General features: G+C 44.8%; 1 protein-coding gene across 1 annotated transcript; it reads left to right on the forward strand.

Moving 5' to 3' along the window:
- The first annotated feature begins 84 nt into the window (after positions 1–84).
- Positions 85–21,181, forward strand: MOGAT1 (monoacylglycerol O-acyltransferase 1). Its single transcript, XM_072344433.1, has 6 exons — positions 85–308; positions 9,455–9,633; positions 9,772–9,973; positions 13,521–13,695; positions 16,947–17,146; positions 19,790–21,181. Exons 1-6 carry the CDS (start codon positions 215–217, stop codon positions 19,942–19,944), a joined length of 1,005 nt encoding a protein of 334 aa, XP_072200534.1. The 5' UTR covers positions 85–214; the 3' UTR covers positions 19,945–21,181.
- The last annotated feature ends 5,003 nt before the right edge of the window (positions 21,182–26,184 follow it).

Genomic DNA, 26,184 nt, shown 5'->3' on the forward strand with positions numbered 1-26,184 from the left:
AGCGCCGAGCGCACGGCCCGGAGGAGCCGGAAGGCCTTTCGAACGCGCCGCCCGGCCCGGCCCCGGGACCCGCCCCGCCGCCCGGCCCCGCCCGCTGGAGCCGTGCCGGCCGTGGGCAGCTCCGGCGGCGGGCGGGGCGCGGGCGGGAGGCGGCAGGTGCGGGCCGGGCGCTGCGTGCCAGCCCTGATCCCGCTCGGCGCCCGCGCGGCTCAGCATGAAGGTCCGCTTCGCTCCCATCAACGTCCCTCTGAAGAGGAGGATCCAGACCGTCGCGGTGCTGCAGTGGATCTTCTCCTTCCTCCTGCTCGGTAATATATTGCTTCAAGAAAGAAATCCTAACAATCGTACCTAGTGAACTTGTTCTTCCAATTGTTTTGTAGAGAACTTTGCTAATAGCTTGCTAGACTCTCATCACTGAACGCAACAGCAAATCTGGTAGTTAATCTGCAACTTGATAAAATGAGTCACTTCATCAGGTAAGCTGAGCCGTAATCCTCTGCGACCAGCTCCCCAGCCCATATAGATTAGTAAGGCTCTGTGTGAGTACTTTATGGGGCAGACCTGACTTAAAGTATGGTGTGACCAACTCTATGTAACCCTGGAATGCTTCAGTGCTTCAGGATTTGCAAGGATAAAGGGAATATATGTGCTTGTATGTCTTTGAAATATGCCATCTTTAAGATGTAGGTGTGATGTGTTTCAGACTGTTGTAAGGTTATTTGACCATGCCCAAATCACTTGTGTATTTGGGGAAGCATGGAGGATATGGAACATCTTTACAGACTTACCCTTGGCATTTCTCTAGTTTATGTTACCTATAATTTAATGTGGTTGGACATATAATGTCCACCTGTTTATATCTGTGGCTACATTGCAAATAGTCTGTGCTTTCTAGTCTGTATCATTGAATTAAATCTTGGCGTATCTCATTATTCTGGTTTAAATAAAACAGTGGATGCCAAGAAGCAGTGGGAGAAAAATTTCATCCCAGTGTATGTGGTGGCAGTGCTGCTTGGGAACAGGTGTCAAGGAAAGTCAGCAAGGAAGTGGTCTTATAGCTGCTTACATTGAATATAGTGAGTGAACCATCATACATATGTATATAACCATTAGACCAGGCTGCCCAGAGCCACATCCAGCCTGGCCTTGAAACTGTTTGCCAATGCTCAAAAAGAGGGTGAACAGGTGCTGCTAATTATCTGCCTGTACTTTCACTTATTGTTCGAGCTTTCTGAAGCGTCTCTGTCATTTTATAGGTGCACCATTTCAGTCACGCGTCAGTCAGAACGGAAGGGTTAAAAAATCTCACTTGGTTCCAGGAAAAGGTCACCTGGTTGAATCCTAAATAACGTTAAGAACCAAAACAATGGGTTTGTTCTTAACGTTCTGCACTGTGGTTATGTTTAGCTGTCCTTTATCCTTTTTGTTCTCATTAAGCTACCAGATGAGGAAAGAGTTCTTAAGTTCTTGAGTTCAAAAGTGATGCTTACAGGTCATGCAGAAAATACCCAGGCACAAGTGGAATACTGTGTGAACTGATCGCAGGGAAGATAGTGGGGCTGGGGGTGGTGTTTGAGTGGGTATTATTATTGTGGGGGCTTGTTTTTTTAGTGTGGCTTGAACTAGGGGAGGCTTTAGTGTAAGTTCAGTGTTTCTCACATAAAAATGTCCAGGTAACACGAGATGGTAATTAATAGTTTATATTATAGATATTATACTGCGAATAAATAGAGTATTGGCTTTTTTTTCCAATGGTTGTTCATTAGGATGTGCTTATTCAGCCTAAGCTGAAAAAATATAGCCCAGTAGAATGAATAGGCAAAGTTAGAGAACTCTAAAAATTAGTGTCTGGAAAGACAAAAGTTGAACCAGGTAAAGACAGCATTGAAATCTGGGGAAACAGGATATGAATATGTGATTTGGTGCTGTAAGGGGAACTTGAGTCTGTTGTAATGTTGAATCCATGGTTTGACTTGGATATATACTCTGGAAATACAGCACTGCTTTTTGTCTTCCTGGCTAGGACTCTATTTAAAGAGTACCTACCTGTATTGTAAAAAGTGCTTTGTGATGGTCTTTGCTCCTTGCTCTCCAGGGTTCCATTGTTGCATTGCTGCATGGTTTTCATAGTGTGGTTGAAAATGCCCTCTTGCTAAGACTGAAAGCTGTGGGCAGTTTGGGCTGAAGCACATGTGTGCAACAGTTACCTCACACTGTGAATCTTCAGTTTGCAATTGCTTATCACCACTTGTAGAAAGAACTAATCAGTCAACAAAGGACAGGTAAGTTCTGCTTCTTTGCTCTGCTTACTGGCCTGGCCCAGGTCTGTACTGCAAAAGTATTCTGCTTTAGAGCGTAGGCAGAATAAACATGCCTCTGCCTCTGAAAAGCTGTATAGATGTACACAGCACTTCATTAAACAAAAGGAACCTCCTTAAAATGCAGAGTGTAAGTTCCTGTGCTTTCCTGTTCTGTAATGTAAGCTGCCAAAATTTGCCCTCAAACAGAAAAAAAAAAAACAAGTTTTTATTGTAGCCCTGGTTCTTCTGTTGGTTATCCATGACTCCAGAAGCAAAAATGAACTCTGAAATACTATGAGCTGTATCTAGGAGCTAGTCTAACCGTTTCCTGCTCTGTGCTACTTTCTCACGCACTCTAAGTGCAGCAGGCTACAGTAGTTTTAGGTTAAGTTCCATGAAAGAGAAAAGTGTTCTAAATGGGGGTGTTGCCTTTAAAAGAAAAGTATCATCTTGGAGTCTAGGAAACCAAAGCATCAAAATCTGCTGTTCTCATATCCAGAAGAGCTTCAGGCTGAAGCTTAATGTCAAATCGTCAGTGCTTCGCTGCTGAAACAGCAGATATATGAATTGTTGCAATTTCAGACTATGTTAGGAAAAACAACAGCAACAAAAACCTGCAAGATACAGTTTTGGTGAATGCAGTTTTATGCCTGTAATTACTGATCACTGGCCTGGCCAGGGGCTGCCAATCTCAGGGCAGGTCTGACTCCAGGCTGGTGCAGTGCCTGTTGCTGTGTGCTGGTATCCGCACCTGGAGAAGTGAGATCTGCAAGCTTGCTAGTGCTGCTGGGCTGACTAGGGGCAAGAGCAGAGAGCTTGCATTGCTACCATCTTACAACCCATTCTCAAAATGAATTGTGACAGGCAATGAGTACAAGGGGTGTTACCGGTGCGGGCTCAATTTTAGGGCCAATTCTCTTTAATGTTTCCAACAACTGCTTGAACAGAGGGCTTGAAGTTGTAATAAGTTTACAGACAGTGCTAACTGGAGGGAGCTGTTGACTCCCTTGAGGGTGGAGAGGCCTTGCAGAGAGATCTTGACAAATCATAGGGCTGGGTAATTGCCAACCACATGAAATTTAGCAAGAGCGAGTGCTGGATTCTGCACCTGGGATTGTGCAGTCCTGTGGAAAGGGATCTGAGGTTTCTGGTTGACAGCAAGTTGGATGTAGGCCAGCAGTATACTCTGGCAGCTAAAAGGGCCATCCATACCCTGGGGTGCATCAGGCCCAGTGCAATGGAGGGGGTTGTCCCACTCTGCTTTGCATTGTGTGACCACACTGGGGGAAGGTTTGGGCACTGCACCACAGGGCAGTGGGCTCAGCCCCGAGCTGTCAGAGTTTGAGGAGCACTGGGACACTGCTTTCAGGTGTTGGGCTTGGGTGGTCTTGAGTGGAGCCATGGAGTTGGACTTGAGGATCCTTGAGGATCCCTTCCCAGTCAGGGTATTCTGTGATTCTGAGATCTTTGTTTTTAAGCTTGGCGGTCTTTTCCTTAAGAATCTTAACGGAATGCATTCTGCTACAATTAACCATACATCTGATCTTCTCTCACTAAGAACTGGTGTGGGATTTCTGTTCCTCACATAATAACTGAGTCCCTAAGTGTGTTACAGAGGTTAGCTGTGTGCCACAGTACTGCACGTCTGTGAATGAGGTTCAGCTCATATCAGTAGGAGATGGTTACCTGGGCAGGAGGTAGATCTAAGTGTTTGTTTCAAGGCAAAATAAATTATTTTTGTTAAATTTGGTTCAAGTGCTGCTTTGTGAGTGCTGTGTCTTCTTCTTCTTCCTCTCTGATATACATAAATCAAGTAACAGAATAAGCAGTGAAAGAAAGGGATAAAATTTGTTCAATCCTCAGACAAGGTACCAGGATTTAGTTTTGATATGAGGCACATATGGTATCTCTTTTATGGTTTACTTTCTAGGTCCAGCAGTGGTGGGGCTGGGCTTGTCCTTACCGGGGAGCTGGGAAGTGAGTGTTACACGTGCACTCCTGTGTTTAATTGCAAAATAATAATACTAAATAAATACATAATAAAAGCTAGAATATGCATGAAGCCACAAAACAGTACGCCAAAGGAATCGGTGTATATTGATGTATATACCTTGTCCTCTAGTAATTGAATTTATGTGCATGTAGGATGAGACACCCTTAGCTGAATTTGGCCAGAGACAGTTTGAGTTGTGGCTCTGCCTTCCCCAAAATTATAGAGTGATGAAACAGTTGCTACATAGTGAGATCTTGCTGCTGGAGTAACAATCAGTGGTGTGAAAGCAGGTGTGTGGTGTGATGTGCTCATACAGAAATCAAAATAACCTTTTCCCCAAACATGTCCTGATGTTTTGTTACCCTGTGTTGAACTGATTCATCAGCTGTAGCTGGCTAGCAAAACCACCATAGCATTCTTCAAAGCTTTGCTCTTCTTTCTCTCTTTAACAAACAAGTTGCTCTGGAAGCTATGGGCTCTTCCTGGCTAGCTGGCTGATAGCGTGCTTGTTTTGTTGCCTCTGTACTCATCTGTCCCGGATGTGTATTGCTGACCCTCGGGCAGGGACAGATGTATGATCACAGAATAACAGGGTATTTGCTGATGCCTGACTGACTGGTATTTCTAAGAATGCTAGCTCTGTTACCTGCATCTTAAGGAGGGAATTTAGCCATGTCTGTGTGTGTGTATAAGAACAGAAAAATGGCTGTGCTGTGTCAGACCAGTGGCCATCTAGTATGGCAACCTGTATGTGAGCTTAACTAACGCTGATTGCCTAAGGAGGAATAGAAGATGCAGGAAGTGTGTACACTTATGTGTTCTTTGGCATGCTGTCTCAGGATTTGGTAATTAGTAACCGAGGGATTTACGGTATCCAGACTGCTCTGTCTAACAGCTAATAGTGCCTAATGCTCCGTATCTCTAGTTTATCAGTGTTTGCTAGTGGAAGATAGGCTTGCTTGAAAATAGAACCAAATTGCAGGATACTCAAGCTTTTAAACCAACCTTCCAAACCTTGGCATCTGAGGATTTGTATTTGTTATCAGTGTAGTGTTGAAATACAACTCATTAGGTAGGAATGCTCAGATACCCTGTGACTGTGGCTCTGAACTGTGACCGATACACCAAGAAGGGATGGTCATCTATTCAACAAACTCTGACATCCTCGTCATCTCTGTCCTGAAGATGGCTACAAAATCCAAGTGGATTTCAACTTTCCAGTGCTATTAGTGTAAATTAGCTGGTTCCTTCTTTTTGCTGCAGATGTAAGTTTTGTTTGGGAGTCCATATCTGCTGCAGGTAGAAAGTGGCAGCAAGTTCCTGTGCTTCCTATCTCTTTCTTTAGTATTTAGAGGTAACTTGAGTGCTTCCAGAAGTTGTTTTTTTTCTTTTCCCTAACAAAAGCATCCAATAAGCAGGGAGAAATTATTTGTAATGACAATATCAACTTATCAGCATTACCTTGAGAGGTAGTAGAGAGGAAAAAAGTGTTCATTAGGGACTAATAGATTGCCGTACAGTTCTCCTTTTGCGTTCCCTCCAGTGTTCTGTTGCTCACACACACCTCAGCAGCATTGCTGCTCTGAAGACTAGAGGTGAGGAAAGGTCTGTTCTGTGGTAGGTACTGTCAATGCAGTTGTTAAAGAAGATGCTATCTTTATTTTCCCCCCGTGGCCACAGAAGAAATGAGGTTTTCAGCTTGCTTTCTGTGCTAGACTTGTGTTGGTAGGCATGCATACTCAGAGCCCAGAAGAGTATAAGTATTAAAAGTCACATCTCTACTAGTGTACTTATTGACTGGAATCCCAGTGGCATAGAGATGTCCTGATTATTGCATCCTCTGAGGGATGAGGTTCAAATGAAGACGCAGCAGCACGGTGTGTTTTCAGGAAGCTTTGCTAAGGGCATGCAGGTGCTGCAGTTACAGCAGGATCTGCAGCAGAGCTTAGACCATCTGAACCATCCTGCAGCCCAGAGAGCTCATTGTGAGTGGCCTTGCTTTGGAAGGCAACCTGAAGGTTCTGATTACTGCAGTGCTCTGGAGAGCCTACACTGGCTGGACATGAACTGTTGTTGCTTTGAGACCAACGGGAGGCTTTTCTTCTTGTGAGGGGGCCCTCACAGCAGATACTGCTCAAGCATTTTCAGCTCTTTAGTAACTGCAGATGCATTTGGGGCTTCCAGTTGCCAAGATTGCCTGTGTTTACCAACCCAGTATACTGGTTGCCTACTTCCTATCTCTGTGCTATTTAACCATTTTATGGATTTGGCGCTTGCTGCTGCAATCTCAGGGCTTATTTAATGAGTGAAACATCAGGTGTTCAAGCATCATTGGGCAGGATAGCTGCTGGTACTACCACCTAACACTATATACAGATTTTTTTCAATCAGACTCACAGCAGAATGGTATCCCTATGTTAGAATTTGGGAAACGGAGGAAAAGGAACTTAAAGTCACTAACCCAGCTTTGGCTGGCAAACCAGACATTGGGAGTCTCACAGTATTGATTTGTCTTCTAATCCATATTGTTCTTTTTTCCACCCACTGCTTCAAAACAGCACTGAAATGTTTTCAAAGCTTCAATTCAAATTCATTCAAAAGTTACTTACAGTGTACACTGAAAGTACATTGGAGGGGGCAGTGATACAGCCAAGTGACAGATTCCATGTTGTTCACCTTTTTCCTGAATTTGTGAATTTAAAGTGATTGCTCATGGACTTTTCTGAAGGCTAAAATACAGGTTTTGTGTTTACAGGCTCACTGGTTTTGAGTCATCAGTGTTTAACTCATCTTGCTATGAGTTAATGCATTGAAATAATAAGGAGGCATGGTAGAAGGAATTTGCTTTGCATATTTCCTTGTGAGTGCAGTAATAAATGGGCTTTGTGCTACAAGATGCTGAGCTCTAGGAAGTGCTGGCATTGTATTCAACTCCCTATACCTTATGCAGTAACCTTGGCTCCAGTTTTGTTCTAGCTAAAGCAAAGCAGCGAGCTTGCTAGTCTCCACTGTATGTTTGTCTGCATGGTATTAAACAGTGCTATCTAGTACTTCACACTGCTGATTTAATTAGCTTTCACAGCAAGGATGCTTTGATCCAAGGCCCCTTTCAACTGTTTGGCTAGGTAACTGGCACTTAAAAGCCACGTGATTTCTGCACTGAGCCAAAAGTGCTTCTGAAAGGAAGGCTAGGGAATATAAACACTAACTTCCTCATGAGAACTTGAAATTCATTAATTGATGGCAATTAGAAACTTCTTATTCAAATGTAATCTGTGACCCTTGGTATCCTGTCCAGATTATCACTCATGGAAATTTCTATTATTTCACAATTTCTTCTTCGTAGAATAAGATAAGGGCTGTTCCTCCAAATCCTTCTATTGCTTATTTTGAAGTGTTGCCAGGGTGGGATTCCCAGTGAGTTCTCCCTCAGAAGTACAAGTGAGTGTCCTCCTTCACCCACATTCCTTGGCCAGTGGTAAATGTATTTCCTAGAACTTGCTGCCATTTTCTGGGGGGTTTTCCACACCACTTTGAGGGTCTGTGCATCTCAACTGTAGTATTTTTCAGGTTTTGCTGAGTTGTACCTCTGTGTGAGGTTAAGCAGAAGCAGGAGCCTTCTGTCCTGGTTCTACTGAAACAACTGTGGAGCATCCTTCACAACAGAGATGTTTGATCCTGCTTCAGTTTTGGCTGGGGGTTGTCCCCTGGCCTTTCCTGTAAGCAAATGCAGTTCCTTATTCTTCTGCTCGTTCCCTTCCAGGAATATGCATCCCTTTCCTACACAGTCTAACCAGCAGCTTTGCCATTTTTGCATTCTGCAGTAGTAAGCAGTTGCCCCATGACAATATATCCATTTCTACACTGAAGGCACAGAGAGGGTCAAAAGAGGGGATGAGATGGGAGAAATTCAGGAAAAAATAAGTACTAAGGTTGGTGGAAATGCAGGAGTGCCCATAAGCCAAGTTAGGCTCTGATTTCAACAGCTCGAAACCTGCTTCCCTGATACAGGGAATCTGCTGTCAGCTTTCAGCTCCCAAGTAATCTCTGCTGGGAAAATATTCAATGAAGCTCATCTTAACTAAGACAAGTGGTTTGCTACTGTTGGTTTGTTTGCTTATTTCACAGTTATAAATGCTACCAACATTTACATTGTGTTTGTCAAATTACTGGCTGCTGTACTTCTGTGACATTTTTGCTCCGCTCTCTTTAAATAGCCCAGGCTGTTTCAGCTTCTTTTGGGAAGCAACAGGGTATTGCCTTGATGAAAGACCATCAGCTGTGAGACATACAACATGCTTCTTAAAAGGCTGCTTTCTAAGGCACCACAGAATAATGCCTGTTTGATACAACTCTGCCTGTTGAGTCTTCCAGCAAGGACTAGGTCCTGTTTTTCTTGCTGTCATATGAACAGACAGTGCCACAGCCAGGGCCACCTGGAATTTAGCATCTGCTGAATTACGCTAATCTGTGCACCTGATGCATTTTGCTTGCAAGAAGCCAAAGTAAGCAGCTGATGTAAGGTGTACAGCAGGGCAGACAGCAGCACATTCTGCTGCCCTGGTTTTAGCTGGCTGCCCACATCTGTGTGCTTTGCTGCAAGTGCACAGAATTCTGCTGGTCCTACAAAGGTAATATTTCTGTAGGGAGATTTCCTGTTTCTGTATGATATATTTTGTGTGTATTGATGTTGTAGGACGCCACAATTCTTATTTATCTAGGTCTGAAAGTCGGGCAGTAAAACTGCTACTGTGTCCCCATAGAATTGGTGAGTGTCTTTTTGCAGGTTCAGAGACAGAAATGGAACCTCTTGATATATTGGTCCTGTTTAGTGCTTCTCCTTGGTCAGCAACAGAGCACCTTTCGTAGGGAGAAGTACCATCCATATGATCTAGGCAGAGAAATAAAGAAGCAGAAAGGGAAAAGAATTGCCCACCACCATTCCCATCAATACAAGATCTTGCTGCAGCCCTTTTCCACTTTGCATCTCTTCTGCCAACTTCTGGAATATCGCATCTATTTTTGTATTATTTTTTCCCACAACATGAAGAAGCTGACTTCAGTGTGTGTACATTGAGTACAATAACCAACCAAGCAGTCCTACAGCTGTGATTAGTAATAGTTCTGTGATTTCTGTTTTGTCTTCCTTCATCTCCTGCAGGGCAGTTTTGCTGTGGATTATTCGTGCTCTTGATTCTGGGCAACTTCTGGTTCCTTGGTGTTCTGTACCTGCTGTGGCTGTACCTGGACTGGGAAACGCCACGCGCTGGGGGCAGGCGGTCGCAGTGGGTCAGGAACTGGACTGTTTGGACTTACTTCAGGGAATACTTCCCCATTCAGGTGGGTAAAAGGTTTCTTGAACAGCTGTTGGCCTGCACTTGATGTCAGTCTGTCAATGCGCGGTCTCCATGCCTTGTTGTTTTTCAGAATAGCTGTGATGCAAGTATTAAAATGTCCACCGCTCTCTCTCTTCTTCAGCTAATAAAAACTTCAGATTTGGATCCAAAGCACAACTACTTACTTGGCTTTCACCCTCATGGGGTTCTGGTGGCTGGAGCCTTTGGGAATTTTTGCACGGGTCCAAATTTCAAGAATTTATTTCCCGGACTCACTCCATATCTTCATATCATGCCCATCTGGTTTGGCTGCCCCTTCTTCAGAGAATATGTCATGAGTGCTGGTAGGTAAAAGCAGACTGAATGTCTTGAATGTCTTAACTCTAGCTGCATTTTGTACCTTCTTGTTTCAAATGTAAGGTGTGGTCCTGACCTGTGAACTGTAAGTAATTTCACTTCAGACTTATCAGCGCTGGTGCCAATCGGGACCTGTTACGTGAGGAACTCAATTCTGGTTGCAAAATGGTTTTGAAGTTTTCGAGGAGCTTTGTTGATTTTGCTGAACTGTCTGATGTATCATTATTTCTAATGGATAATGGTGGAAGTCTGAGCAGACACGATGCAACTGATCCATTGCAAAAAAGAAACAGCTTTACGGCAGGAACAGATTCAAAGTAATTGCTTTTCTAAGAGAACTGTTGGGTGTTAGTGCTAATTATTAAATCTGAAATCTTGAGGTCAAACACTATATCTCTTTATCTTTTATATCCTTTTAGGGCATTATCTTAGCTAGAGCAAATAAACTATTATAGGTCAAGTAATTGCTGATCATGAGAGTATTGCTGCCAAGCTGCTTTCTGCCTATTACTTCTAGATGTGGCAAGAAGGTAGGAAGGGGAGCAGGAGCTAAGGCAGCCTGGGACTGAATGGACATGTCAAGTCTGTCGCCTGCTCCCCAGGCAAGGGGAATGGAGCCTACAGCAGCTCCAGGCTCCCTCTGTACCCTTTGGTCAGAGCTGTTTTCCAGAGCTTCCCTTTCCCTTCCCCACCCTGCTGTTCCAAACCTCAGAACCTGCCCTAGCTCAGCCTTGCTGAACTCTGGCACTTGTTTGGTGGCTTTTGAGCAATCGCTGTTCCTTCATCCTACCCTAAATGAGTTGTGAGAATGAACGATTTAGTAAGTGCTTCTCAAAATGGGGAATTGAATTAAAGAGGCTTTATGAACTTCTGGTTTAGCCATTAGCCCGAGGCCGTGCTTCTTGCACAGAAACAACCTTGACACTAAGGAAATTTTGCTGGTTGGGAAGTCAGGAGTGTGTATGGCTAAAGGTTCCTACAGAGCTTCTGATAGATTCACTGGGGTGTGTCAGGACTGTAGGACTGTGGTTTTTTCTTTTACCACTCGTATTACTGAGCCTTTTTTGTTTTCTGAAAACAAATTGCTGGTCTCTCCTCTTACTGAGAGACAGTGGTAGTAAGCAGCAGTTATTTACAAGAGGAGGACAGCGTGTGAAGGTATAGTGTAATTCAGTCATTGTGCAATGGTGCTTGAAAAACAAATTGAGGATAATCTCTCACCTGTAAAGCTTAAAGTCCTACTCAGTACAAACAGATGTAGTTAAAAGTCAATTACTTACTTCTGAGTAAGGCCCCACATTTCAAATCTGTGTACTTTTAGCAGAGATGTAAACTGTAAAGACAAAACTGTAAAGACAGACATTTTTTTTGTCACTGCTCTGTATAGCACTTGTCATAAAGGAGTCATGCTTGTCATTAGCAATGCAATAATAAAAGGCAAAAATAGCGTGCAATAGCAATTAGTAAATAGAAAAATGTGTAGTGAAATTAGGACTGCAGTTCTGTCTCTGACCAGGGTTTCCGCACAGTGGTTTAACAGAGGAGCTATTTCATGTAAACTCATTGAACTGTGGCATTTGAGAAAGTACAGTGCAGTGGGCAAGAGAAGGTTTGGGAGGCAGAGCCAGCTCTTAGTCCTGACTAACATAGATGCTGATTTCAGACAAGCTGTTCATTTGCTCTGTATGGGAAACACACCTAGAATGTTTAGACCGATATTGGAATTGCAAATCTACATCTACTTCAGTTTACCACTGCATGCCTCTTCATGCAAAAAAGAAAATTATAGATAGATAGATAGATAGATTTTAGAGGATTTTTTCAGACTTGTAAAGTTGAGAGACAGATAGTGATGAAAGATGACGAATTTAAACATTGCTTAGCCTGAAAGTCAGTTTACATGACCTACAGAAATAAATATTTACCTGCTGGATGAGAAACGTCTCAAGTAAAAACATGTTGCATCATAGTCAGCATCTTAGCTTGTTTTTCACTGGTCTGTAGCTGATAAACCAAAGGGGTCCCTTCAGTGTAATACAGGTTATCAGTCAAATGATGAAACACTTGCAGAATCTTCATGGTGCTGAGAGCCCTGTTTGTAGCATGCTGTTTTCTTCCCCAGCCTTTTCCTCCCTGAGCTGAGCTGCTGTGCGATGGGAGCAGTGCCCTGCCTCCACTTCAGCAGGGTTTGTCCCAAGGAAAGACATTGCTTTCTCTTTGAGAGAGTGCGTGTTGGTTAGTGAAAGAGCATCACTCATATGACTTGCAGGGCTCAGGCCAGCTGCCTTTTTCAGAGTAAAAGTGACTGTGAAGGTATATGTGGCAAATAGCTTTTTTTTATGGAGTGCTCTGAATTTGCTCCAGTAGCAAGCTATTTCTCTTGGTAGCCAACTCTGAAAACTAGATCACAATCATTGTTTTTTTTGTTGCAAGATGTTTGTAATTCATATTGTAATGTCTCTAATGGGAGAAAGAAGGAAGAAGCCTTCACTCAGCATCCGAAAGAGCAGGTTTTGGTGGAAGCCCTGTAAAAACAGCACAACAGCCAGACCAAAACAAACAAAACACCACAGCAAAAACAAACCAAACAAAAACTCACCAACCAAACAAAAAACAACCAACCAAAAAACACACAAAGTGGGGGGAAAAAAACACACGGAGATTTTATCTAATGCTGTTTATTCTAGGAACTGAGTATATTAATTCAACACAATACAACTAAACGTGGCTTCTGGGTGAGTGGTTCCACTGTGAGCCTTTTCAGTAAGCATTTATGGCACAAAGAAACTTTGGAGGGGTTGGATAGTTCTGTTAGAAAGGGGATTTCTCAGTGTATCAAGTTTTTAGCCAGGTCTGAGTCAATGCTGTGGGCTCATGTCAGTGTGCCTCTGAGTAGAAGTATCAGTGTGGCAGCAGCACCAGGAAAGTACTGCTATTCTAGCAAGAAGAGATTAGCCTCAATAAGTTTGAGTGGCAGGTCCTGGTTACTAGGGAATAAGCTGATGTAGTCATCGTAAGCTGAAACAGCTGAGCCTTTCCTGCTTCTTCTAATGCTGCTGTGCCACTGCCTAAAGTGAAGCTGCTGCTAAGAGCTCTGAAGAGAATGGAATCAGCTTGGCACCATAGATCTGTGTTTAAGTTAGCAAGTTCACCGGTCATTCTGTTAAGCCCTCTGTGCTTTATGGCTTTAGCTGCTGCCCCAGCAATATCTGCTGCAATTCAGCTGTCCGGTCCTCCTTGGAATGTGGGAGTGAGTTGAGTCAAGTGGGCAGAAATGGCATACTCTTCCCTGAAGATCTCAGATTGCTGTGGTAGGCACATCATTTTAGCTCCTAACCCTGAAACTGAAGGATGTAGACCTAAGACCAAATCTTTTGTAGAATGAGGAGGTTGAACCCAAACCTTTAAATTCTTGTCACATGCTGTAAATGTTTAGAAACATCGCTTAGACGCTATTTAAAAATATTTCATGTATTCCACAGTCCTTGCAAATGAAGCTGTAATGAATCACTCTTGAAATGTTTGCTCCTAAAGGAATGGTTTCTGCCTCCAAGGAGAGTGTCTCATACGTGCTGAATAACACGGAAGGCGGCCATGCATCCATCATTGTGATTGGAGGAGCAGAGGAATCTCTGAATGCTCATCCTGGGAGTTTGACTTTGAACATCCTCAAGAGGAAGGGCTTCATTAAAATGGCCTTGAAACATGGGTACGTATCCCATCTGGGCTGTCCCACCAGGTGCACTCTGAATGCAGACTCTTAAATATAGTACATACTATATTTAGTAAACCCAGAATTAGAATTTGAAAGAACTGTTGGTGTATGTACGTGTGGATATCTGACATAAGAGCCAGTCTGCGCACCTAGATCCAGTCTGTGAGTGTTGAAAAATCCCTTTTGCCTTTCATAATTGGTGAGCAGTAGGTGGACTTATTAGCATATCTTGGTGATCTGTTTCAGCTGTTCTATATTGCAGTAGCAAAAAGTAAGAGTTGTGAAACAGTGTTAGTAAACCTCAGATTTTATTGCTGACTGCAACCATTCTGTTTTCTGTATATCGAAGCGATATTACGACAGAGTTTTCTTATTGTTTGAAGCCAATAAGTAAATAAGAGTGCTGGGCCCTGTTCCATTAACTCACTGTAAAGTACGGTCCAGGAAGATATCTTTACAACTGCATTCTGAATCATTTCTTTTAAAGATTTACAAAAGTAAGTTTCTGGAAATATTTGGGGTGGATCTCAAGAGAAGCCAGCTTAGTTTTTCCTATCAAACATCCACGAATGTATGACTTAACAGAGCTGGTATTAATATCTTTAGCACGTTGTACACAGTATGAGTTCTATTAATGCTGGACTGGTGTGGAACCTTCAATTTGTTCTGCTAAGCTATCAGACGCTCAGTGTTCTACACAGCATGGAAAGCAGTGAAAAACCAATATTAATCCTCGACAGACCTGTAACGCTCCTCTTAAACCATTAACTGGAAGAAAGGTGGGCTCTGAGCAGGGCGCTCTGTTTTCATGTAGGATGCTGAGGTCGATTATATTTTTTTTTTCCTAGAAATATTCTGACACAGAATAGCGACAAGAGTTTTTTATCTATAAATGTCACTAGAATTCTCACAAGGGATCTGCTGTCTGATAAAGTAATAATTTAGTGTAATTTGTACTCAGAAACAACGCTTCTGTGTTTCAGCTGGGACTTTGAGCAAAGGCCTGCTTAGGCACTAATCCCTGCTCAACTGCTGATGGTACCAACAGGGTCCTAAACACCATCAGTATTTTTATTTATTATCATAAATTTTAGAGGAATATTTAAGTGCTTTTTTGAGCATGATACATCTGATCTGCCAATTCACAGAGGCTGGTATTAATCTCTCATCTAAGCTGATTTGGATTGAGAAACTAGATACTCCTGTGCCTTTCATGCTCCTGATTTCAAGAGCATCACCACATGTGATGACAAGATCAGGGCACTTACAAAACACAGTAAGGGCCACTTTTTGCCTTATGGAGTTTGGTGTTTCAAGTAATTGTTATCCTCTTGAAGAAAGAGGATTAGTGTCTGGAGCGCTCTGAGAGGGCAATAATGCCCTGTCTCTGCCTTAATGGCTTACCTACACCTCACACATGATCACCCTGTGTGCTGGCCTACAAGTTAGTCAAGGTCTGAGCATGTTCAATGGAAACAGCTGTTAGGAAAAGTGTGGGAATCCTGATATCACTTCTGTATGGTTGGACACTACGATGCCAGGACATGATGCTTTTGAAGTCCTGAGATCCTGTGCCAAAGGCACTGCATCCAGTAGTTGTATTATTAGTAGTTAGTTATCCTTTGTGCTCCCTGGCCTGGCTCTTGCACTGCTAGTGCAGAGAAGCGCTGGTTCCTCTGCTGGGAACTTGTCAATCGTGCTCTGGGTATGTAAGCTGAAGTTGTCTGTGCTGCTGGAAACGACATTGTGGTCCAGAGTAATACAGGTATCTGATATGAAGTGAAGAAATCCTAAAAATGTGAAACAAATGATGAATCAGCCAACTTATCCTTAGTTTCACAATCAGAAATTACTTATTTCTCTGTCACAACCTCCTACATAAATGTCTTGCAACAGTCTTTACCATGCAGATTAGAACAAATCTCAGTCTTGGGTTGCTATTGCTCCACAAGATTTTCCTGTTTGTCTCAGTGTTGTAGTAAAAAATAGAGTATTCACACAGCACAGTATGTACCACACTTTCCAATATTTGATTTACAAGCAGCTGAGTGATGCGCTGCATTGGAGAAACTAAGCTTTGAGCAGACACCATTTGGAACAGGGAGTTACAGTATTTGGGAACTGTCAGGCTTGGGAAGCTCCCAAAGCAGTGTCTTGTCCATACAAGAGGTTTTGGTTGCCCACAGTACTTTACAGCCAGCTCTGCCCTCAGTGCCTCCTCTTCAGGAGTTCAGAGCTCTGTGGGAAATCACCTTGGCAATATTAAAGTGATGCTGCTATTTTACAGAAAGCATTTTCTGACAGGCAGTGCAAGCTGAATGGAATGGGTGACAGTAAGATAAAGCAAATAAAACATCTTTCAGAGGCTGCTTAGGATCACCCTGGTCATTTCTTAAAAGCTCAAACTGTGTAGGATGTATTTTCATCAAACTAAGCCCTAATTGTAGGATATGCTGCTGCTGAGACTGAAAATACAGGGGTGCTTTTGCCTCTCAGAGGCAGTGCCCAGGGTAGTTAGTCCAGGAACAGCTTAGTGCCTTTCCTTCCAGTGCAGTTCATGAAGTGAATTAAAATTCATTCAGCTGTGAAGGAACCGGAGTGAGTTAGTATAATTTCTGTGGGTATGATCTGACCCCTGATAAAATAATAGCTGCAGAATGGTGCTCCAAGAAGTCTGGAATTCACTGGGAGTTGGACAGTGGGGGAGTTTGGCATCATACTTTGGTTTGTACGGATGTCTGTTTTGTGTCGTGTTTTCTGTGCGGAGCTCAAGTGCGTGCATTATTCCAGCCAGCAGCCAGAGAAGGGCTCAGATCTGCTTCTGGCATCGCCCAGCTGGGAGCACCGTGAGGTTAACAGCGGGGCTTCTCTGCCTGCCAAAGATGAAAACACATCAGAACAAGAGTGGACTTGCTGAAGTAGCAGTGGATAAGATCATAATTACAGTACATATAATCATCCGTTTTTATTATTATGAATAATCAAAGGTTGTAAAGGGTAGCAAATAGCTGAATACTGCCCAAACGCTCAGTGCTACTTGTATGTGAATGACTTCTTTTTTTGGAAACAAAACCCCTGTGCAGCCAAAAAGCAGCTGTGTATCAGAAGGGTTGAATGCTGCTACTGATGAGTTCTGGAGCTGCGGAAGTTCTGTGCTGATTATTGGGAAAGTTTCCACGTTGCTGGTGTGAACCACAGTGCAAATGCAGGCTGGTGTGGGATCCTCACTGTTCTTTGCTTTACAGAGCTCATCTGGTCCCGGTGTTTTCCTTTGGTGAAAATGAGCTCTTCAAGCAAGTTGCAAACCCCAGAGGTTCACGGCTCAGAGCTGTACAGGAGAAGCTGCAAAAGATAATGGGCTTTGCTCTACCGCTGTTTCACGCCCGAGGAATATTTCAGTACAGTTTTGGCTTAATACCTTTCAGGCAACCGATTCACACTGTTGGTGAGTTCCTTGTGCCTTTTCTAATGCGTTTGCAATTGCTTAAAAATGCAAAAGTGCTCCATTGATATCTGTGTAAATGGGTAAATCTAACAGAAGCATCTGGTTACCGTGCACCTAAGACAAGTACGTGAGATCTAAAATATACCTCCCCATCTATTTTTCAGAGGGGGAAATCCTTTCTCCTTTCCACCTTTCTGTCCCAGGCCAAGAGTCATTCTTCATTCACAGTTGTTCCCAGGCTTGTTGTCTCAGCAGTCCTCAAGGAAACAGAAGGGGTTGTCCAGCCTATACCAGAGGTCTGGCACAGCTCTGTAGCTGCTGCTGTGCATTCTGCACGCTGATGTTACTTTCTAAGAGGCTCAGCACCTTCATTTCTTATCCGCAGAGAAACAGTGCAGACACTGCAGCAGCTGGGTGGTTCTGACATGGTGTTTGCTGGTACTGGGGAGAGAAGGGAGAGCACGCCTTCAGCAGGCTGCTGCTTGGTTGGCCCTGCAGCTGCAGTTGTTTTTTTCCTCCCATGGGAAGATCCATTCACATTTAATTAAGAACATGCATGCCGTGTTGACAGGCAGTTTGGAAGAGAACTTTTTCTTCCCCCCAAAGCTTTCATCCTTATCATCTCCTCTCACTGGAGTGTAGGACTGAATATCTTTTTCTTTGTTGTTTAAATGGCATTAAAAAAGAAAGGTTATGGTAGGGGTTGTGCAAGGCAGGACTTGGTTGCCTGCAAACTGTGCGTAAACCTTTTTCAGCTGGATTCTGAACTAATCCATTCTGTTTCTACTGAAAACTAAACAGAGCTCGTCTGGCATTTCCATAAGGAACACCTAAGAAGGCCCTTCCTTTACTGAGGGAGGATTTGATTTTAGTGTGAATCAGATCCATACGTTTAAGACAAAAGAAGCTCTTTTTATGTTTGATCAGTGCACCTAGTAAAATAACTTGGAAGATATTTAATTTTTAAAGCCCACATTGTGCATCAGCAGGCTGAAAAGTGTCACTCAATTTGAAGCCATGAAGTTTTCAGAGCACTGGAACAAATGTGTTGCATTTTCTGCAGTTCTTCATTGAGCTAATGATATTTCTGCCTGCTCTGAATTTTACAGTGCTTCTTCAATGCAAATCTTCATTATTGAAATAGCTCCTGCCAGGGCAGAGGTGGCCTGTGGCTGATGCACCATAATGCTACAAATCAGCAAGACCAGAGTAGATCCTGTATCATCTCCTGAAAGCCCTTGCCTTTGCTATCTCTATTTCTAAGCTGCATTCTGGTGGGGGGGCTCACGCTATGGCTCCATGCAGGCTCAGAAGTGTCAGCTCAGCTTCTGAGAGCTGTGAGGCTGCACTGAGCTCCACCCAACTGTTTAGCTGTGTAAAGAACATGGGCAGGTAGCGGTGAGCTGCCTCCTCCTGGAGCTGGCACTGGCTCAGATGCTGTGCTTCCTGTCCTGTGTTTGATGGATAGCGATTTCCTTTGCTCAAGGTATTACTGAGCCAAGGCCGCTTCTCACCCCGACCATCTTAAACCTGGATTTCAGCACCTTGCCAGCCCTCTGAGCAATTGGCAGCCAAAGCTGCAGGAGGAGCACGCAGAGTCAGCCCCTTTGAGGCTCTGGCTGCTCTTCACTTCCCTTTAGTCAACACCATCCAATCTGAATCAGCAACATGTGTTGAAAGGGATTTTCAGGCACGTTTCTTAAAACTGCTGGGGATGCTCTTAGCTCTCTGTTTTTCTAGCAGAGAGTTGATTAGATCCTCTGTAACCTTTATCAGGTCTATTATGCTCTGTTCATCTATTCATTTCCAATGAAAGAAGAGCAGCTTTCAAAATTGGAGCGATTGAACAAGACAACACTGAGATCATGGGAAGCTCCTGTTAGCTAAGTGCAGCATTTTGTGGAGGAGACAGTCCTCTGGCCTTGTGTGGGATTACTTCATGTTCTTTCCAGATCTTGCCCCAGCTGAAGAAACACAATCTCAGGTTTCATGCAGTGTCTCACATGTGGACAGTGTTCAGTCTGGAGTGATATTTGTGGGCACCTTACAGGCTCTGGGGTTTTGAAGTGCTACTACTTGCCGGGCTGAGGTAACCAATGAGATTTCTGGTACAGGTGCAGCGGTACCCATTTAGTGTAGATTGGAGGATATCTGTCTTTCCTTCTGTCCTATTTTCCCTTCGGTGTTGCGTGTCTGCGATTGAGCTCATTGCTGAGGCACACCCTTCACACTGGATACCTGTAGTATTCAGAACAGAAGACAGTGGGAAGGTAGAGATTTTTTCAGTGCTGTTTTAAACTCTCTGTGGAGTACTGCCCCAATGGCAAGGCACTTGTAGCCCGGGGGGTTGTATGTTCGATGTGAACTGCTCTGAATTCGAGCTAACCCTCCTCAGTTGCTCTTCTCACATCAAACTGAAACGATGAAGAGTTTTTGTTCATTTCACCTGACTTTGAGCAACGCTGGGGAGAAATAGAGCCAGAAATTGGGTTTGTGAAAGGTGGGATGAGGCCCGTGAGCAAGAAGAGAACTGTGCTGTGGCTCTGCTGTGAGCTGGGGCAGGGCCATTATTACAGGAGGGAAAGTGGTTTCTCTTGAGAAGATGTCAGTGAAGCTAATCCTGCTCTTGTGTTTGATTTACAGTGGGAAGCCCCATCCCTGTAAAAAGGAACCCGAATCCCACCAATGAAGAGATTGAACAGCTACATGCTCTTTACCTGCAGGAACTCAGCAAATTATTTGAAGAACACAAAGGAAAATATGGAATCCCTGAGCACAAAACTCTCATCTTTGAGTAGTAAATTACAATTTGTAATTCCAGATCTCATGGAGAGGAAAAAAAAAAAGAAAAAAAAAAAAAAGTATGCTGAAAGAGGTTTTTCTTGCAATCTGTATTTTGCAATCTGTAATTAGCCTTGTGTAAGGAGCAGTTTTAAGAAGGGATTAAATAGTTTATTGATCTTTATCTTATGGAAAAAAAAAGAGAACACAACCAACCATCCTTAGGGTGTGAGGCTCGAAGCAGGTGCTGTTTCGAGTTGCCATTTGGGGTTCATCGGTACTAAAAATGCCAGTGAGAGACTCAACACTGATGTTCTTACTACCAGGTACTTTATCATAGCTTGAGCAGAGGACGCTGTCCCAGCATGACATCAGGAGCAGGAAAAGCATACAGCCTGGAGGTCTGTCGTTGGAAACTGGGAGTCTTACCAACACGTGTCAAATATGACAGCAAGCTTTCCTCTGAACATCAAGAGTCTGCTGCTCTTCCATGGGAATGAAGTTGTATGCTTTCAGTAGATGGCTCCTGCAAGCCATTTACGTGTGAATTCATGAATAACTAAGAGTTTTCTGCCTTGAATAGGACAATCAGCAAAAGTGGTTTGTCCAACTGATGGAGCAGGCCAAACTCTGCTGGAAGGAAGAACAGTGTGTTGAGTTATTCTGTGTGCACGTATATGCTGGGTGGTGGGAAGCACTGAATAATGTGGCCTTTTTGGACAAGCTGTTCTTTGGATCATCGGTTTGTAAGATGAAGCAGCTTTGTTCAGTAGTTCTGATCTCAGAGGAGACGGCAGGGTGGGAGAAGTATACAGTGAAACTAGTGTGGGAATCGTGTGAATTTCACCTCTTGTGCAGATCAGCAGTTATATGCCAAGCACTGCCACAGAAGGAAGGAAAGTGGCGTTTGTTCAAGTCCAGTTCTGACACTTCACCAAGAAAAATGTACTTGATTTATGCCTCTTTCTTCCCCACTGATAGATGTGTGGAGGTGCGTGGGGAGCTGTGTCTGTGTGATAGAGCTGTAACTGCCCTGGGGCAGTGGGAGCACAGCTCTGAGGTAAGGTGGGTTGGGAGGATGCTTTGTGTACAAACAGCTGCCTAGATTTGAGAGGTTTATCTTAAATGTGGATGTGCATCTAAGAGGAAAAAAGGAATCTTAGCCAAACTCCTTTTCGGTTAAAGTGCCTGGGTCACTGAGATGATGATGTGTGAAGAGAATTATAGTATTTTATTAAACTTTTTAATGAAATTCTTCAATTTGTAAATGCTTTCCATCTGCTTTTGGACTTAGTGGACCTGCTTTTATCGACAAGTGTTTGCTTTGCCTTGGGCAGCTTTGGTGCCTGAGCGCTGTGTGGGTTGGGTGCTTTGAGAGAACGCACATGGGCATGTTGGGTGAAATTCTTTGAGGAGCGGGTTCTTAATGAAGCAAAGCTGTGTAGTTACTTGCTAGATAGAGCAGATTTCTGTTGGGCTAACGTGTTCTGGAAGGCCTCCAGCAGACTGGTGTCCTTAGGAGAGCTGTGCCTTCTGGTGTGTCTGTCACTCAGAGGTGGGCAGCACTCAGCCAGCGAATCCTGCTAGGACTGTGGATGTCTTTCTGGGAGCCAGGATGAGAGCTGCAAGCTGTGGTGCCTGAAGAGGCTCCCTCTTTCCTGGCAGGTTGCTGTCGATGTGTCTGCAATCCATCTCTATGCTACTTCTGCTTTCTTGGTGCCTCATGCTCTTGCATGCTTCTATACAACCCTTTTGCTGCCTGATGATCACTGCAGTGTAGGCATGTAACTTCCTCCTGCTCTGCCCATCTCTCCCCAGGTTAAGACATCTGAGTGACTATACGTGCCTACAGAACAATGGGTAAGGACTTACCATTCCACAGAAATGGAGTTCACAAGCAGGGCTTGAGAAGAGGAAGCACTATGAGTGTGAATGTTTAACACGAGCTTAAGCTCAGGACTGTTTTGGCTGTTGGAAGGGCGCGTGTCTAGGGAAATCAAACCCAGCAGGTTTGATAGCTGGGAGGAAGCCTCTAGCATCCTGAAGGCTTCAGTAAGGATGAGCACTGTGGAGTCACTGACCCATTTTTGCATAGAAGCTATGTGAGGTTTCCTTTGGGTTTGTTTTTTTGCTGCCTGCCCTGATGAGGAGTGCTGATGGAGTCACGCAGGAAGAATCTGGAGTCTGTGTCACAGTGTTCTCTCCTAGATCATCTGCTCTAATAAGACATTTCCTCTCATTTTCAGCCTGCTCTTCTCCTAGTGCCTAATGATAGAGAAGCTCAGGATGTAAATTTGAAAGCATTAGCACTGGGTTGAGGATGGGAAATGTTTAGATGGTTATCAATCAAATTAGCCCCAAATCTTGAGGAATAGACAGAGGTGACCAGCACTCAGACAGTGAATTTCTGCTCGGGAATATTAGGACCTGGGTTTTGGGGCAACATCTGGCCCAGAGGGTACCCTACAGACAGTCTGAACCCCATCAGAAGATGACTTGTGGTCTCTGGATGCTGCTGATAACCAGCATAGTTAGAACAAGTAGGGGCTGGTGTTACTGTGACTTCTCATGTTTTCTTTGCCTTATAACACAGGAAGATTGAGGGGGGGGAAAGTAAAATAATCTTAAAATGCTGCGTATTACCTATGATGGTCTTTACAAACCTTGGTATAAAGACTGCTGTGGTGCTCATCCACTGAACCTCAAGGGCCTGCCTGAACTCACGAGGGTGTATGGGAGCTGCTGTAAGGTGGTGGCCATTGGTGTGCTCAGAGAAGGGGCAGCAAAGGATTACTTGCTGCAGTCTCCTGGCAGTCAGCTCCTGATGGTGCTCCGGAGGAAGCAAGGAAGGCTGAGCAGCAGCCAGGAGCAGATGGCCAAGGGGATGCAGGTTGGGTGATCCCTGAAGTGAGTGACGTCAGAGCCTCCTGAGCTGAGTTCAACTTGAGCTTAAGCATCAGCCTGAGTTCTGGGTCAAACCTGAAGAGTTAAACTCTAAGTATCTGTACCCCAGAAAGAAGAAGGAACCCTGCAGAATCTGCTCAGTGCTGGAAATGGGGGCTAAATGATTGCTTGGGGTAAGAAAGTATTGTGGAAAATGTATTGTGTTCTATCAGGAAGAGAAGAAGCAGCCAACATAAAGTGGTGATGTGGTGTAGTTTCTATATAAAGAACTATGGCAATGTTTATGGCAGTAACTGTCCTGACAAGTATGAATTCCTAAGCCTGGGAAGAGCCAAAGGCGTTTGTTGCTGCTTTAATGCATTATGGAATGATCCTGCTTTGCATCTCTGTGTGCCATAAAGGCATTAGAATGGTGGTAGCCTTGGCTTGCTTTCAAGCAGTCTCATTATGCCTGTGTGTGTGTGTGTGTGTGTGTGCCAGTAGGAAGTTTGTTACGGTTTATCCTCAACATCACATCTCAGTTTTGTCGAAGTTAATAAAAAGAACCGAGTGATACCAGAAAGCAAGAAACAGGATCTTCGTAGGATTTGGAGTGCTTCAGAAACACAAATCCTGATGGCAGCTGCTTGTGGCAGGTAAGTGATGCCACCTCGTCCCAAAGCGGGTGGCTCTGGGGGGTTCTGGCATACGGGAGGCTGCAGGCAGCCGGTCAGCTGCTGTTTCCAGGCGTTGCATCAGTCCCGTGTTCCGCCTCCTGCGCAGCTTTTCCTCCGCGTGCCGCCGTTCCTTTCTCTGTTCGCCTTCAGGGAGGAGCGAGGAGCTCTGAGGCTGAGCGCTGCACCTGCGGCCGCCAGGGGGCGCCACGGGGCCGGGGCAGCTGCGGGCGGTTCGGGGCCGGGCTCCGTGCGGCTGAGTGCGGGGGAGCTCACGGCAGCTGCCCTGCACGGATCGGGTTAATGAGAGGTAAGGGCTGGCCTCGTAAGCCTGGGGGAGCCGGGAGCGCTTCTAGGCAGCTTGTAAGCCCAGTGGTAAAAAGCCCTATTGTGTAGCATTAAGCGCTGCCGCTGTTAACTTCGTGAAACTAAGCTTTATCAGCCACATAACAGCGATGGAAAAGGCTGTCATGTGACCGTACGAATCTGGTTAGGTGGGAAATATTTGCTTTCCTGCCCTATAATGCATGGGTTGGGAAAATGGGTGCTGTTCCAGCTGCTTGGCTAACAGTGGTGTCATGTGAACGCTGTTGTCCTGTAACCACCTGGAGTCAGGATAACTGGTTCTGCTCCTTCTGCAGAGCAGGAAAAGCCTTACTGGAAATCCTGAGGCATGACATGGCTTCAGTGCATGAAATCGTGTATCCGGGCACGTTGTGTTTGCATCTTTTGAGGAATAAGCGGGTGCTCTATAAGCACTTTTTGATGCCAAAGGGCGTCTCACTGGAGCGATGGTTGTAAGTAAATCCAGTTCGATTTGACTCAGACTGTGGGAAGCTGAAGTTCCCAGTCAGCCCTTCACCCCTTCACCATCCCCCTCCCGTGTAGATGCTTTCTGAGCTCTTCAGGTTTTCATGCCCAGGTTCCAAAGCAAGGCACGGGATCAAAGCTGATCATCAAGGGCACGTTATCTTGAAAGAAGGAGTCTGACGCCTCTTCGCCGTGCCCAGCTCTTGTGTCAGCTCCCTGCGGCCAGGAGATGGTGCCAGAGGGCCCTGCTCCCATCCCTGCTCGCCATTTACTCCCTAACTTCATCAGCAATTCTGCGGCTCGGGGAGATGGTTTGGTTGACAGCCCTGATCTGCATTATGTGGGATTAAACAGGCACAGTAATTAACTTGCATAAGCGCTTTAGCAACTTTTGGCACTTGAATTGCAGCATGTCCTGTCTGTGGCCGTGCGGTCTGCCCGTAGCACAGGGCAGCAGGGTGTGAAAGCTGTGCGGGAGAAAATGGGGCTCAGATTTCAGATGCAAACAGCACTGAGAAGGAGAGAGAGAGAGAGAGAGAAAAGTGCTACACAGCCCAGCTCAGATATACTTCTAAGGAGTTAATGTGCACTGAGCACGTTCCAGGTGTGTTGGGATGGCACTGTGGGCACTGTTGTCTCCAGCCCTCTTTGATTCCAAGCAGCTACAGAAGAGATGTCTGCATTTCCAATCCTCCCTCTTCTCTGGTGTGTGGCAGCTCTTCTGTGCTGCTAATTCAGATCTGCTTTGAATCAGGCTCACCACAGGAAGGCCAAAAGGCAGTGACTGCAGTATTTTTTCTTTCTTTAAAACATACAGTGCCAGGGAAAAGGTTTTGGAGTCAGCAGGAAAAGCTGAGGAGATTGAATACCCCCAATATGTAGTAAGGTATCCTTGGTCTTATATCTGAAGCTTGTTCCAGATTTCTGTGAGGCAGAAGAACTGCCAGCTCATCTGGAATCTGTAGGGCTTCAGGAAAGGTGCTGATCCAGATTGCTTTGCAGGCAACGTGGGCTTTGTTTGGCTTTCAGACTTGGGGTCTTCTTGCAAGCCCTGCAGGATCATCTCAAGACCTCTTTGCTTTTGAGGAAGAGTTCTTTCAGGAGATGGCCCTTCCCAAAGCAAGGCACTCAAAGCCTTCTCACCAGCCAGATGGTTCTGTGCAGCTCCTGCTGTTCTAGGAGCAGTTGGGAGCATGCATATTGCTGGAGCCATCAGCTGCCCAAGGTGTGGCAGACTTCAGTGCTGTGCCATCCTCAGTCCCAATTCCTCCCTAAAACGGGCAGTGGCCTTGTGAAAAGCTACTTTAGGCAATGGATAATCAGCTCCAGAGGATTCCTTTTCCAGCTGATGGTGGTGTAAGAGCCTCCCTCATGTCTGAAAGCAAATTTCAATGGAAAAATAGATCTGCTGGCTTCGGGGTCCCTTTAACCTGGGGCTGCTCTGGGACTCAGGATCAGGGTGGACTTGGGTCAAAGGGCTGATCAGTTTGTAACAGACAAACCAGAGTTCAGTAACTGCCTTGGGGTCAGCCTGGGCCCTTGTCCTGGTGTAAAAGCAGAGGGTAAGAAGTTATTGTGGGGGCCTGAGCCCAGCAAGCCCTGAGCACCTCATCCCTCACAACCCAGTGCTGGAAGCTCAGCCATCCAGCAGTGTGCAGCTGCTCTCCCTTTGAAGAAAACCACTCATGGGTGTGAAAAGCTCTGATCCTTATCTCAGCGTGGGTGTGCTGTCAGAATGACGTGGAGGAGGTAAAAACAGAAAGTGATAGACACCAACCTCAGCCTTCTTCTGTCAGCAGCGCTGTTTACCTGCATGGAGAGGCGGCTCCCCAGTTCTTCCTTTGGATGATAATGTTTGTTTTGAAAGCTGCCTTAACTCCTAATGGATAT

The sequence above is a fragment of the Excalfactoria chinensis genome, chromosome 9 (genome assembly GCF_039878825.1).
Source record: "Excalfactoria chinensis isolate bCotChi1 chromosome 9, bCotChi1.hap2, whole genome shotgun sequence".
Taxonomy (NCBI): Eukaryota; Metazoa; Chordata; class Aves; order Galliformes; family Phasianidae; genus Excalfactoria; species Excalfactoria chinensis.